The sequence below is a fragment of the Eulemur rufifrons genome, chromosome 17 (genome assembly GCF_041146395.1).
Source record: "Eulemur rufifrons isolate Redbay chromosome 17, OSU_ERuf_1, whole genome shotgun sequence".
Lineage (NCBI taxonomy): Eukaryota > Metazoa > Chordata > Mammalia > Primates > Lemuridae > Eulemur > Eulemur rufifrons.
The window spans coordinates 34795177-34810969 of record NC_090999.1 but is presented as its reverse complement, the minus strand read 5'-3'; the positions used below and the strand labels follow the sequence as shown (position 1 = coordinate 34810969).

The following is a 15793-nucleotide window of genomic DNA, read 5'->3' as shown; positions in this document are numbered from 1 at the left end:
GGGTTTGGTTCCCACTTGGCTCCTCCCAGTGGACAGCCTTGGGCCAGGCCCTCATCTGTCTGCATATGCTACCTCCAGTGGGAACTAAATCAAAGACGCTACTCTATACCAAGTCAACTGTGCCTTACACACCGTTTTCCTTCTGTCCACACTGCTCCCTGGGCAGGAGGCAATGGAAAGCCAAGCCCCATGGCCTTAGCATTTCCCTTCACTTCCCCAAGTATCTCTGGGTACCTGAAGCCCTGGGGATTTATTTGCTCTCTTGCCTAGAATGGGCCTGGTCCTGAGGGTAGGACAGAGAGGGTTTAGAAACTTGAGCTTTTGATAGGCCCACGTGGGCCTTCATGCCATGGACTGCAGATGGAGAATGTGCATGTTTTTGCGCACTCAGTTTGTAAACGTATCTTCTGTATTCAATAAATAGGCTGCCCATTTGTTCGGTTGGAGGAAAAACAACTATGCTACAAGAAGGCATACTACTGATAGCAGACCTGAAACCTGGGAGCAAGGAAGGTACCAGAATAAACAAAAAACCCCAACTCTATAAAGATCAGAAAAGAATGTTTCAAAAAGGCAGTCCAATAAAATCTCAACAGGGACCAAGGGCATCACTACATTGTACACATTCCAATTTTTAAATTTCACAATTATGATCTGGAATCATGAAGAAAAGGCTGCTCTGTTAAATTCAGTTATCCATTTACTCTCACTTGGGATCCATGTACCACCTACAAAAGGACAAGGAATGCCAAAGAACAAGTAAAGTCACAAACAAAAGACTTATTTATCTTCTTGTGGCATTAATTTTATTCACAGAATTAAGTCGTTTTAAACTGATTATGAAGAACAAAAAATTTACGTTAGTTTAAAATATATGAAAAACTTTTAACTGCATTATAGTTAAAAATCATCTTCTACATGAATTAGTCCTCCTTCAACTTAAAGTCATAAATTACAGAAAAATTTCGAAGGTTAGGTAAAAATATCTAAACAGAAAAGGCATTGCCTTACTATACTTAGATTTCCCTTTTATATAGCATCCAATGCATTTTAAAATGAAACAAATGAAGAAAAATGCTTTGTCTTTACAGTTCTAACATGGGTACTTTTCAAGGTTTTAATGATTCGTAATTACTTTCAGAAATTTCTCTAAGTGCAAAGAATTGCCAATTTCAAGGATAAAAGGTTAAGTAAAGGACTACTCACGATTTTCCCCAAATTTCAGACTATGTCAGTCTTTGGCTTGCAATGGATACTCAAACTAGAAATCTTTCTTTCTTTCATCACCTATTTTTCACCCCTGCCAATGTTCTTCCATTGCCTGCTTGGCAAATACTCATCTGCTGTTGCTGCTTATTTTAAGGATTGTCTGTTTCTATGAAGCCTTCCTTGACCCCATATATACAACTGAATTTCTTTCTTATGCTATATCCTTCCCGTACATACTTCTCAAAGTGTTTATAACATAACGTTTATCGTATGTCTATTAACTTTCACTGTAACTGAAGCTTCTTTAGACTCAGGATTATATTTTTATTTTTGTTTTTACTTTAGCAACCCCAGTATCTGCCAGAGTTCTAAATCCACATTTTAAGTTTGGTAATTGTTTGCTAAATGGGGTACTAGCCTCTGGATTAAGGATTAACTTTTTACCCCAGCTCATGGTTTCATTCATGCTCCCAACTTTCTCTTTCCTTCTGCCTCGGAAAAGAAGTGTGCAAACCTGTTACAACTTCTATTTAAACCTGAAAGGCAAAATAGTTAGCAACTGTAGCCACTGTAGTAGTGAGTACCTTAAAGAAACGAAAATTCTAGATTAAAAAAAAATGTTTTAAAGCATTCATGAATCACTTACACACTAAACCCCCATCCCCAAACTTCTTCTTCACCTAAAGGAATCTTTTTGTTTGAGGGTGGGGAGTGACAAGATAGAAATTGAAAGGATCCAGAGTTTAACCTTGAAAAATCTGTATTAGCTTGGGTACAAGTTCTTAAGTAGTTGGGACTGAAAAATCTCAAAAATTATATGAGCCAAAGTCATCTGAGGTAAAACAATTAGATAGAAAAATTATTTCAATATGTGAATTACTTTACTTACCCATCGGAAATCCTTCCCATCAAATTTGCGGGCATTTGTAAATAAAACAGTTCTAGCTGGCATGTTAATTCCCATAGCAAAAGTCTCTGTGGCAAATAAGGCCTAAATAAATGAATAATAAAATAAATTACGTAACTAAACATGCATTTTAAGCTGTGAACCTAGTTTTATAATTCAAGTGTAAATAAATGTATCATTCATTTTTTTTTAGTTTTTCTTTTTTACACAGTGTCTCACTCTGTCACCCAGGCTTGAGTGGAGTGGTGTGATCATACCTCACTACAGCCTTGAACTCCTGGGCTTAAGCAATTCTCCTGCCTCATCCTCCTGATTGGCTGGAACCACACCTAGCTAATTTTTTAAATTTTTTGTAGGGATAAGGTCTCGCTATGTTGCCCAGGATGTTTAATTAGTTATTAATGAGACCCTAGAAAAGTAACAAACAACATGGCAGTCCCAGAAGTATTTCATACACAAAATTATTAAATAATATTTAATGTCCCTATATCCCAGAAAATTTTTAATTAAAGGAAAATCTACTTTCTTAAATTTTAGTGATGGTAACTGGAGAGAATACACTGGTATTATGGTTAAAGCTTTAGGATACAGAATAATTTTATAAACATAGGCAAATTTCCTTGCTTCTTCACTAATGATGTGGAGTTTGGGGGACCACTTCACTATTAGGATCTTTTAGAGGAGATCAGAATCAGTGACTCTTTAAGTTCACTTCTAGGACTTTACCAACAAAACTAGTGGTTTAGATACAAAAGGATATATGAATAAGTCACTGAAGTACTACATTTTCATCAATAGGAAAGAAGATTAAAAAACTTCAGCTCATCAACTCAACAGAATACTACTTATTTGCTAAAAAGAATGAAGAACCACACATACGACAAAATTGCATAAATAACATGGGTAGTACATAATGACTTGTTTAGAAAATAAACCACATGTTATTTTTATGTATGCTAATGGACATTTCTGGGAAGCGAAGGGGATGATCTCTCATTTTTTTACTATATGTACAATTGTTCTATTTGAATTTTACAACCAACAAGTATCACTCATTTTTTTTAAAGATCCTTTAAAAGTAGGGATCAACAAAACATACAATCTGGAAGGAAATACTAACAGGGACTTGCCAGGACCCAGGTAGAAATATCGACCAGCTATTGATCTAAATTACTCCAAATACATTCTTCAAGGTGTGTAAATTTCTCTTATATATTCTACTTAGTGCTGAGGTTTTCACGATAAATCTCCCATATGATTTTTAAAATTATAATAATTTTTAAAAATAAAATGATTTATGAGTCATATGTAGACTTATGATTAAATTTTGAAGTTGTTTCACATTTTTAATTTCCCATTTTGGGGTACAGACATCAATGTAATTTTATTTTTAAAACTAAATCAGACTCTCTTTGGTTTAAATTAGAACATCCTAAAAACTCTTCTCTAAGTCTAACCAGCAATTCTCCTTGTCTTCACTAAACTAATCCTTTTAATCTGTATGTAGAAAGAAGTCCACTTATCAACACCACATCTAATAATTAAATAGCAACTTCTTCATAATTCTACCATCTCCATAGTGTTACCACTTCTTACTTTAAGAGAGAAAATTGGACTGTAGATTTTTATACCTACAGTCCAAAATTTATGAAGTATAAGACTACACACAAAAATCAAGTTCATTACCTAAGTCATTCCATATAAACTAGTCAAAAAAAAACTACAGAAAACTGCCTAGAAACAATGTTCTCCACAATTTTCAAACTGTTCATACAAAACAACTCTGGGGCATAAAAAAAAAAAAATAAAAACAAAAACCATACCTTTATTAATCCTTCAGAAAAGAGAATTTCTATAGTTTCTTTCAAAATAGGAAGTAAACCACCATGGTGAATACCGATCCCCCGCTTCAAAAGAGGAAGTACATGTTCAACCTGTGATTTCAGAATAATGTGTATTTTATAATGATATGAGGGAAGGAATTTTAAAATATTAAACTAACCAAATTAAGAAAAATGGGTGATTAAATAATGCTCTGTATTTAAAGAAACTGTTAATAAAAACCTTTTCAGAATAAAAGCCAAACCCAAACCCTACATTCCCCCAGATTATTAAACTCAAAATATAATTCAGACCTAGCTCTCTTTAACAAGAAGAGGCATGTTGTAAATAAACTTTACAAATGGTTTGCTGCCTTAAATTTTCCAGTATCACTTCATCTCCTCCAAATAACCATAAAACATATTTAACATGAATATGTACTTCATCTAAAAACAAACAAATTACTGAAGAGTTCACCCTCATTAACAATTTATCAAATGCCATTAAATACCTACTATTCGAAAAGTGCAATGATAACAAAGATGTATAAAGACATGGCACAGCCCTTAGATACTAATAATTCAACTGGGAAGGAGAATGACAAAACAAAGCTTAGAAATTAAATACCCTTTTAAACACCAAGAAATATGTATGGTAAATCTCTTACAAATCAAAGCATTCGCATTTATTTGTAAAGCAGAGTGTGACCTCCCAATTTTTCTTTTCATACAATAACTTTTCATATATTAGGTTTGCCTAAAGCAGTTCTCAACTCTAGATGCACAGCAGAATCATCTGGGAGCTTTTGAAAGATTCTAAATGACCGTGACACACATCACACCAATTAAATTAGCATTTCTGGAAGTGGCACCCAAGCAACAGCATATTTTAGAATTTTCAATTTCAATACTCAAAGAAAAAAATACACCAGATTAAAGCAAAGTAGATGTTAAATTCCTCACTGAACACGTGATTTTCATTAGGTGTGTTCTCTTATTTTATTTGGTAGCCTTATGAATTAAAAAATGTAATGACTTAAAACTAATATTAAAAATATTGTCACATCAGGAACATTAGCAGTAATTTCCAGACCATACTAGCTTTCAGAGAAAGTTCTTTGAGGCAGCAAATCTTTCTTCCTGTCACCTTTTCAGAAGTTTAAAATACAAATCAAGGTATTATTTCAGTGCGTACTGCAACACACATGTTGCAGTATGCAAATAGTACAACACAGTAACAAAACCAAGAAATGAAAGGTGAATATATGCCATCTATTAATACCCACATTTTACCAACTGATATTAAAAACTCACTTGAGGGAGTTTTTTATCTTCATCAGATAAGCAGTCAATTGCATTACTGAATACTTCTTCAACCATCTTCTTTTCTTCATCTAAGAGGGTAAATCCAAGAGTATAAAAAATATCAAAATGAGTGAAGTAATAACAAACTTCACATTACAAACAATAAGACTCTAAGAAGAATAAAAAAGTCAGGATGGTCAAAAGGAAAAGGAGATAAAAATTACCACATACTAATAAAATTCACTGCCTTTCAAAACATATCTAGCAGAATTAATCCACAAAGAAAAGTTCTATCTTATAAATGGTAACACTAACTACACCCATTGCTTTACATAAAACATTTCATTCTAATGGTTACAGGACACAGGAACTATTATAACCTACCTCTTACTACTGAGGAAAATGAAGCTAGTGTAAATAATCAGCACTGCTATTAACTGTTAGAGAAACAATCCAAAGCCCATGTTCCCAACTACTATACTGCTTTCCTGTACAGTGTCTATCAAATAACAGGCATTAAATAAATATGTGTTAAATTAATCAACATGTAATCCTACAACTTTAAGCATACTCAGCACTGGTAGTTAAGAGAAAATGTTCGTAAACAGAACAATTCACTCAAATAACATAAAATATTATCAGCGTTAGGAGGCTATCTGAATTATCTGTTATTTGTTACTTTCACCCATGGAAAAGTAAGACTCATCTTTAAAATGCATAGATAAACAATATCTATCTTAATAAAGAAACAATATAACTGAAATTTAATTTCAGGATGATTCATGATATTATTTACTTCTCACCATATGGGATTACATATGTAAAAGGCAGAGCTGAACGACAACTGTGTATTTAGCACACTGCAATTCTTGGCCAGTGCTATGGTTTAAATGTGTCCCCTAAAGATTATGTGGTTGACAACTTAATCCCCAATGCAACAGTGCTGAGAGGTGGGACTTTTAAGAGGCAGTTAGGTCATGAGGGCAGTGCCCTCATGAATGGATTAATGCCTTTATCATAGGATAAAGTTAGTTCTAGTGGGAGTGGGTTCCTGATAAAAGGATGAGTTCAGCCCCCTTACCCCTACTTCCCTCTCGTGTACTCTCTTGCCCTTCTGCCTCTGGCTGTTGGATGACACAACAAGAAGGCCCTCACCAGATGTGGGGTCCCTCAAACTTGGACTTCCCAGCTTCCAGAACTATAAGAAATAAATCTCAGTCCTTTATAAATTACTCAATCTTAGGTATTCTGTTATAGCAGCTAAAAAGAGACAGCCAGGCTGTGCTCTTATCTAACTGTGTGACTTTGAGTTGCATTTACCATTAATATAATAGGAATTATTTATTAATTTGGTAGAAGTTATATTAATTTGAAAATTATAGCATAGTTAAGCAAAGAGCAGGGCTTCCTGGTTTAGAATTCAGTGAGAATGAAGCACAGTACTTTCTATAAGTACCTCGGTGGTCTAACCAAGGTACTTACCATAACTAAGGAGTTTATGGTAATAAAGCATAAGAAGGTATGATTCTTATGTTTCTAAGTAGGGTTCTTTGAATTTTACACATAGCAATGTACTTGTATCTTTCAATAAAAGAAGAGAGAAGAGAGGAAAGAAAAGAAATTATGAGGGCCTCTTAAAACTTGCTCAGTACCCACTATTGTTAACTGTAGGGTGAACTGCATGTCTTAATAATACACAATAGATAAATATATTACCAGAAATATATTTTATACTCATTTCACATAACATTAAAACTATACCAAAATTATGTATTACCTGTGTTAAAATCTAATTTGGTCATTTGAAGTGCATAGGCTTCACAATCTTTCTTACTAAAACTGAAAATAATTACAGGTTGAAAATTTCTTTCCATAATCATCTTCACAATCTTGAACACATTTGATGGTCCTGCAAAGAGAGTAGATAAATCACATCCCCACATAAACTCAAAATAGATCACAGATCTAAATGTAAAAGCTAAAACTATAAAACTCTTAAAAGGAAATATAGGATCTTGGGTTAGACAAAGGATTCTTGACTACGACAGCAAAAGCGCAAGCAAAAAAAGAAAAAAACAGATAAGCTGCACTTCATTAAAATGAAAAACTTTTGTGCTTTCATGAACACCATCAGCAAAGTGAAAAGACAACCCCAACCCAAAAAATGGGAGAAAATATTTCCAAATCATCCATCTGATGAGGGTCTATAATTCAGAATATATAAAGAACTCTTACAACTCAACAACAAAAAGACAAAAAATACAATTTTAAAATGGACAAAGGATTTAAATAGACACCTGTCCGAAGATATACAGATGGCCAATGAGCACATGAAAAGATGTTTAACATCACTAGCCACCAGAGAAATGTAAATCAAAAATCATATTAAGACACCACTTCACACCCACTAGGATGACAATAATCAAATAGATATGATATTAAGTATTGGCAAGGACATCGAGAAAGTGGAATCCTCATACACTCCTAATGGGAATGTAAAATGATGCAGCCCTTTGGAAAATGACTTGGCAGTTCCTCAAAAGATTAAACACAGACTTCCATATGAGCCAGCAATTCCATTCTTAGGTATATACCCGGAAGAAAACAAAACACATATTCATACAAAAACTCGTAGCACATGCATGAATGTTTACAGCAGTCTATCGTTAACAGTCAAAAACTGGAAACAACCCAAAATGTCTGTCCACTGATGGAGAAATAAAATGTGGTATATTCATACAGTGAAACACTATTTGACCATAAAAAGGAATGAAATACTGACATAGCTAGTGTCAAGTTCATGAATGAACCTCGAAAACATTATGTTAACTGAAAGAAGTTAGTCACAAAAGACTACAAATATTATGATTCCATACATATGAAATGTCCAGAAAAGGCAAATCCATAGGGACACAAAGTTGACTAGTAATTGCCTAAGTCTAGCAGGTAGAGGGAGCTGAGGTTGGGGGGAAACGGGAAACGACTGCTGATGTATACAGGGTTTCTGCTGGGGTTTATGAAAATGTTATGGAATTGGATAGTAATGATGGCTGTACAACTCTGTGAATATACTAAAAACACTCAACTATACACTTTAAATGGCTGATTTGTATAGGATGTAAATTATACTTAATTTGTATCACATATAAAAAAAGAGATCAACCTTTATTTATCCAATTTTATCATATACCATCTAGATCTTTATTTAGCTTCCTGAGAAAAAAATAAAAGACAAAAAAAGTCAGAGTAATTTAATACACAATTTATATGTAAAGTTCTAAATTACCTTTTGTTCCTCCTTTCCGTCCCTTCTGGTCTCCTTTTGCCAAATCACCTGCATCTCGAAGCACTTGCATTGCAGTATTAAAATTATCTTCTCTGAAGTCACCCTGTAATCATGAATTTTTTTCTATGTAACTTCACTAATATTTAATCATAATTCAAACTACTTTCATACCTCAAACACAAAGCTTCCTAAAATAATAAAATAATTTAATATTATTATTATAACAAAGGTCACTAAAATAATTCAAAAATGTCCTGTGGTAAAAGGTAATAAAAGATGATAAGGAAGTAATAAAACTGGAAACAGCAAAACATTAAGACATCTGAAACATGTCTGGAGCCCCTGTTCTCCAGGCATTTTTAAATACTAAGAAAGGAGGAAAATCTAATTCACATATAACATTTTTGAGAAAAAGTACAAAAAAACCCCATCAGTTTTGAACTGTGAAACTGAGACCAAAAAAGCCCAAAAAAGGTCTCTGCCATTATTCTCTATTTCAAAATTAAGGAAAAGCAAGGTATTAACAATAAAGTATGACATTATAGATAATAAGAAATGACAATTACTCTCTTACATTTTCATCAACAACAAGGTGCAGGCCATCTCCTCCTGCTGGAAAAATGTAGTGTTGCAATGGAGTAGGCCGATAATCTGTGTAAATTACATGACAAGGCTGTAAAAAAAAAGAATTTAACATGTAAAGTTTTATTTCTTCAAAATAAAATTGTGTATTTGACCTATCTAGAAGACCTTATGGAAATAAAATTGTGAATCCAACATTTCAAAAAGAAACCAACTTTTTAAAATATACTTTAAAAACCAGGCAATAATATAGAAAAATTAGGTCTATCAAATTATACTACCATCTCATCAATTTACCATTCCCTAATCAGTGCCAAATAAATAACCTGAGCTTCAATTACCCATTAGCTAGCCCTGAGATGCTGTAATTACAGAAGATATCTGTTTCTATGGAGTACTATGGTGATACAAAGGTTTCTCTGAGATAAAATGGAATTTTTCTGCCCCACAGAGGCTTTTCAAAACCTAAGCTCCTCTAGAAAATCCACTGGGTTTCTATCCTACAGGAGCAACATGGGGGAATGTTATAAAAATACATCTACAGAGCTTATAAACAGGTAAGAATAAGTTCGTGAGGATACTGGTATAAAGTAAAGGCAGAAAAATAAAAACAAGAATAAATTCAGCATATGTAAACAAATGCTGTTATAAAGTCCTACACAGACGCTAAAGTTGGACTAGAAAATGGAACTAAGTCTAAATTTACATGAGAAAAATCAAATCAAAAGCTCAAGAAAGGTCAGGCGCGGTGGCTCACGCCTGTAATCCTAGCACTCTGGGAGGCTGAGGAGGGTGGATCATTTGAGCTCAGGAGTTCTAGACCAGCCTGAGCAAGAGCGAGACTCCGTCTCTACTAAAAATAGAAAGAAATTATCTGGACAACTAAAAATATATATAGAAAAAATTAGCCGGGCATGGTGGTGCATGCCTGTAGTCCCAGCTACTCGGGAGGCTGAGGCAGTAGGATCACTTGAGCCCAGGAGTTGGAGGTTGCTGTGAGCTAGGCTGATGTCACAGCACTCTAGCCGGGGCAACAGAATGAGACTCTGTCTCAAAAAAAAAAAAAAAAAAAAAGCTCAAGAAATGCCCCCAGCTTTTCCTGGTATCAAGGCATTAGAAGAAATTCTCCATTGTTTACTCACGGATTACTATCTGAGTAAATGCAGTTTCTAAACCTGGCAGATCATCAGGATCAACTTGGGAACTTTTGAAAATCAGAGCTTCCAAAGCCCTCCTCCCATACATTTACATATACTGGGTTTGAGATCAGGCTTCAGAAATCAACATTTCTAAAAAGCTAGTCCGTTGATTTTGTTAAGCTACTTGATTTAAGAAGTAGTTTCACATTAAAAATGTTTTCTTTATTCTGGACAGCATTAGGAAAAAATTATAGGAGGGTATAGTAAGGCCAACCTTTAACATTTTAAATACTAAACACATCAAAAAAGGGGAAAAAATACCTGTTTATGTAAATGACAAATCCATTCAGCAAACTGTCGGGCATTTGGAATAGTAGCCGAAAGGAAGACATAGTGGACATTATCAGGAAGCAAAATAATGGTTTCTTCCCATACTACACCACGTTCTGGAAAAAATAAATATACCTTGGAATACAATGTCACTTTGCAACACTATCTAAAATTATATTCTCTTAAGCTTTATTATTAGAAATGCAGACCACTTTATGCAAGAATATCTTTAGCCACAGAACCTTACTGAAAACTACTTTAGTTCTTACCATGAATCTATCCAGTAGAAAGTTAGCATATCAAACCACTATAAACACAATGTACTCTAAAACAGTCTGCAAAGAGCAGCTCCAGACTGAATCCTTTCAAACAACATAACAAGAGCCCCAAAGAGAAGGCAGGGGAATAGTATTTCCACTTCACTTTAAGAAGCAATAGTTACTGGCTTATAGAGATGGGACCTCACTCTGTCACCCAGGCTAGAGGGCAGTGGTGCAATCATAGCTCACTATAACCTCGAATTCCTGGGCTCAAGCAATCCTCTCGCCTCAGCATCTGAGTAGCTAGGACTATAGGCACGTGCCACCAAAGCCTGGCTAATTTTTTAAATTTTTGTACAGACAGGGTCTCACCATGTTACCCAGGCTGGTCTTGAACTCTTGGCCTCAAGCAATCCTCCTGCCTCACCCTCCCAAAGTGCTGGGATTACAGGTATTAGCCACTGTGCCCAGCCATTTAGTTTTTTTTTTTAAAACAGTAAACTAACTTATTAAAAAGCAAGAAAGTTAACTTTGTAAGCTAGAAGTTTTAGAAATTCTTTAACATTAGTTACATTAGTAAGTTCTCTATTAAAAGCCAGTTTTTATTAATAATTCTACTTGCTCTATTTGAATTTACATTTTTTCATCCAGCAAAAGTTACTATTTAAGGAGTTAAATGAAATCCTAATGTGAAAATTATATCATGCTGTTCAGAATTTAAAGCAATAGTTTATTAGAACTCTAACCACACAAAAACTAAAAGCAAAATTTAACAACTTCTCATTCAAAATTCCTAATGCCATTCTTAAAGGAAATACATGGTACACATCTTAACACTGCAGAGTATACCTGAATCTCTCATGTAATGGATTTCATCAAATATGACCCAAGCAACTTCTCGCATAACTTCAGAACCTCTGTACAGCATACTTCTCAAAATCTAAAGAAGAAGTATAAGATTTACTTAGCAAGATTTTGACATAACAACTAATAGTTAAACAAAAACTGTTTTCAATAAGGAATTTTGGGTACTTTTTATTAAATAGAAATATTAAAATAACTTTAGGGAATTACAGATCTTAAGAATATTTCATAAATCAAATCATCTTCCTTCACTCACAAAACCAAAGTAAATGACTTCTATACAGTTACTAATCAGATACAACATACATAGAGAATTATGATCACTCCTGCTCTCTGTATATCTAGAATACGAAGTGACTTCCTTATATGCACAGCACCTTTCCAAGATCCAGACTTCCTAAAACATGAGAGCAACTTAAATTATCCTGTATCCAAAACACTGGATCCCATACTGTTTGCCCAATTTCTTCTGCCTTGACTAATTATAAAAGGGCACTTCCTGGCAATATTTATTCTAATTTTTGGAGTTAAAATCTCCGACAGATGGGAAGAAGCTTTGAGAACAGAAAATAAACTTACATGGGGCACCAAAATGAAAAGTGAGCAATGCCTTTGGCTGGCTCTGCAGACCAGAAGCTAAGTTACGCTCACTATTGTATTATACCATATCCTCATAAAACGCAAAGATATAATTAAAGTATGTATTAGTACAAAAGTACTCAGTACAGTAAAGATAGCTAATCATGTCTAAAATTTAAGATGTTATAAGTATATGCAAAAATTAATAGTGATTATGAGAACAAGCTAAATGTAATACTGCATTCTTTAACGTTACTTACCTACTTGTATTAATACTCAGATGTAGAAGAAATAAATCACATGAAACAAAGAGCCACTACTTATAAGAAACTATGTATTCAAATACTAATAACTATGTATATAAGACCAATAAAACATTTTCATGTCATTGACAGTAATAAGCCTTTGAAAATAACTGAAGAAAAAGTATCTAAATTATATGACAAATACCAGAAATATTGGTAATTTAGAAATAAACATGTTACTAAAACATTTTAGGATAAATTATATTCACTTCACATAAGTCTACTCAGAAAATAAAGTATTACATTTTATTTAAACAGAGCAAGCAATAAAACATTATGTGTTCTAAGTGAATAGACACATTAATTAAATTAAAAAGGAAAAGTCAGATGGGGCACTACATAAATTACCTCTGTGGTCATAACAAGACAAGATGCTGTAGGGTTAATAGTAACATCTCCTGTCATCAGACCAACATCCTGAAATTCTTCATACATTTCACGGTATTTTTGGTTACTCAGAGCCTTAATTGGGCTGGTAAATATTACACGCTGTTTTTCCCTTAAGGCCAATGCAATGGCATATCTAAAAATGTGAAAACAAATAAAAATAATTATAAAACCTTGTCTTTAAATTATATGATTTTTAAAATTCTGTTAATAATTACATCTAATTTTTTTCCTAATTATCTTAAATGGACTTTACAGAACATTAATATCTTATCCACTAATAATTATTATGATAAATCTGAAATGTAGTGGTCTAAATAATCTAGAACATTTTAACTCTGATCACTTAGAGTTAATGCAACTTAATTACTAACATCAGTGGATTACTAGTGGTTACCCTATTTCTTACAAGTAAAACACCTATTTCTACAGATGATCCTCTAAAAGTTTAGCACCTCTGCCTGTCAGTTTATGTGTATACAGAAGACAATTAGGAAAATATTTATAGTCCCTGTAATATGAAATGTTTTTCCCCCAAGTTTCATAGCTAAGTTAATCCATATGCATTCTTTTCCTACATATAATAGTTATGAAAATTATGGTACATTCTGATCATGGAAAAGTCATTCCATAGCTATGAACAGGACGTAATACAGTAGTTTTATTTGTTTTTAAAGAAAATTCAGGTAAGTATTTAAATATAGACCATGAAATCAGGATTAAGCTTAAAACTGTGGTAGATCCCCCTTATTTAAGATACAGTTCCTGCCCACAACAATCTTATGATCTATTTGGGGAAATAAAAATAATATTCATCCCAAGTATCCTCCAAAATAGTGAAATAAGCAAGTAAAAAATTAAAAGTTGTCCAAACATGATCAAATATGAATTGTAAGAGATACCCATGAAAGAAAAAAGAAAGAAAGAAGAATACATGATGCTACAATATATCTAAAATGTCTACTGTTTAACAAAAACTGCTAGATGTAAAAAGAAACAGGAAAGTATGATCCATACTTACGGGGGAAAAATCAAATGAAATTGATTGAGTGGTCACAGACGTGGAACTTAGCAGACAAAGACTCTAAAGCGGCTACTAGAAAGATGTCCAAAAAAATGCAATGAAACAGGTTCTAAGAATTAAAAGGAAATAGAACAATGCCTTTGATAGGCATCTCAACAGAGAAATTCAAACTATTAACAACATAACCAAATGAAAACTCCACAGATTAAAATTACAATAAACAAATGAAAAATTCACTACATGGGCTCATGAGCAAATCTGAGATGGCAGAAGAAAGTATCAGTGAAAATAAAGATAAATCAAAAAGAGAAATTATATCTAAAGAAACAAAGAAATAGAAGAAAAACAAGAGACACTCAGAAATCTGCAGGACAACTTCAAGCGTCCCAATGGAAATTTCAAAATGAGAAAGAGGCAGGAAAAAATAATAATAAAAAACTTTGCAAATTTATTTTAAAAACATTAATCAACAGATCCAAGAAGCTCAATGAACACAGGAGGAAAAACTGAAAAAGAACCACACCTAGAAATATCATAGTTAAACTGCTGAATGACAAAGAGAAAGGCAGATACCACTGCACTCTACCTCAGGCAACAGAGCCAGATCTTGTATCAAAAAAATGAACCAGAGCCAGATCTTGCATCAAAAAAATGAACAAACAAAAACCAAAATTTATATAGTAATAAAGAATCCTTACAATGCAATAAGACCAAGAATCCAATTTAAAACATCAGCAAAAGACTGAAATAATTCACCAAAGATACACAAACAGATAAACACATGTAATGATGCTTAACATAAATCAGAGAAATGCCAATTAAAACCACTACATGACGTCACTACATACCCACTAAAACAGGTAGAATCAAAAAAGATAATACCAAGAGTTGACGAGGATGCAGAGAAACTGGCACCCTGATACACTACTGGTAGGAATATAAAATGGTACAGTCACTTTGAAAAAGAGTTTATCAGTTGCCTAAAGAGCTAAATACATATTTGCCGTAAGATCCAGCATTTCCATTCCTAGGTATCTACCCAAGAGAAATAAAAACAGATGTCTCCTAAAAGATTTGCACATGAATGTTCTTATCAGTATTATAATAGCCAATCACACGATCAGTGTTCGCCTAGAGCTGGAGGTAGGAGTGGGTTTGAATGCAAACACACACAAGAGAATTGGATGGATGGAAGTCTTCTAAAACTGGTGAGGGATGCACAATTGTACTAATTTACTAACTCAATTGTATATTTACAATTGGTGAATTTAATGTTAAGTAAATTATATAATAAAGCTATTCACATTAGGGCCAAGAAAACTACTCAGTTTCATAAATAGCGTGGTATCAATATGTTAGTCCTAGTACCAGGTTTATAAATAAAATGTTACATCCTGCTACAGTTATCAGCTAAAGTAGGAGTTTACCTGAAGTCCTTTCATTCCTAGGAAAAATCTTTATCTGAGAATGACCCACTCCCTGAAATTATAACTACTGGTGTGAATATACAAATCTATACCTTATCAGTTTTATTTTGGTTGAGGTAAAATTCATATGACATAAAATTAACCATTTTAAAATGTATAATTCAGTATATGCATAATTTTGTGCAACTACTACATCTATCTAATTCTAAAATTTTTATCACACCCCAAAAACTCTACACCCATTAAGCTGTTATTCTCTACTCCCCCCTCTGACCAATCCCTGCCATCCACCAATCTGCTTTCTGCCTCTATGGATTTACCTATGCTGGATATTTCACATAAATGGAATCATATAATATAATAAGTAAC

At 33.5% G+C, this 15793-nt stretch overlaps 1 protein-coding gene across 1 annotated transcript in view; it reads right to left on the bottom strand.

Moving 5' to 3' along the window:
• Window positions 1–15793, bottom strand: part of MTREX (Mtr4 exosome RNA helicase) — a 92534-nt gene that overhangs the window by 55410 nt on the left and 21331 nt on the right. The window contains exons 6-14 of the mRNA XM_069492635.1: window positions 12935–13109; window positions 11688–11778; window positions 10570–10694; window positions 9102–9200; window positions 8528–8630; window positions 7019–7150; window positions 5251–5330; window positions 3940–4050; window positions 2099–2200 (exon numbers count right to left, since the gene is read on the bottom strand). Coding sequence (XP_069348736.1) covers window positions 2099–2200; window positions 3940–4050; window positions 5251–5330; window positions 7019–7150; window positions 8528–8630; window positions 9102–9200; window positions 10570–10694; window positions 11688–11778; window positions 12935–13109 — 1018 coding nt within the window. The remainder of the gene's footprint in view (window positions 1–2098; window positions 2201–3939; window positions 4051–5250; window positions 5331–7018; window positions 7151–8527; window positions 8631–9101; window positions 9201–10569; window positions 10695–11687; window positions 11779–12934; window positions 13110–15793) is intronic.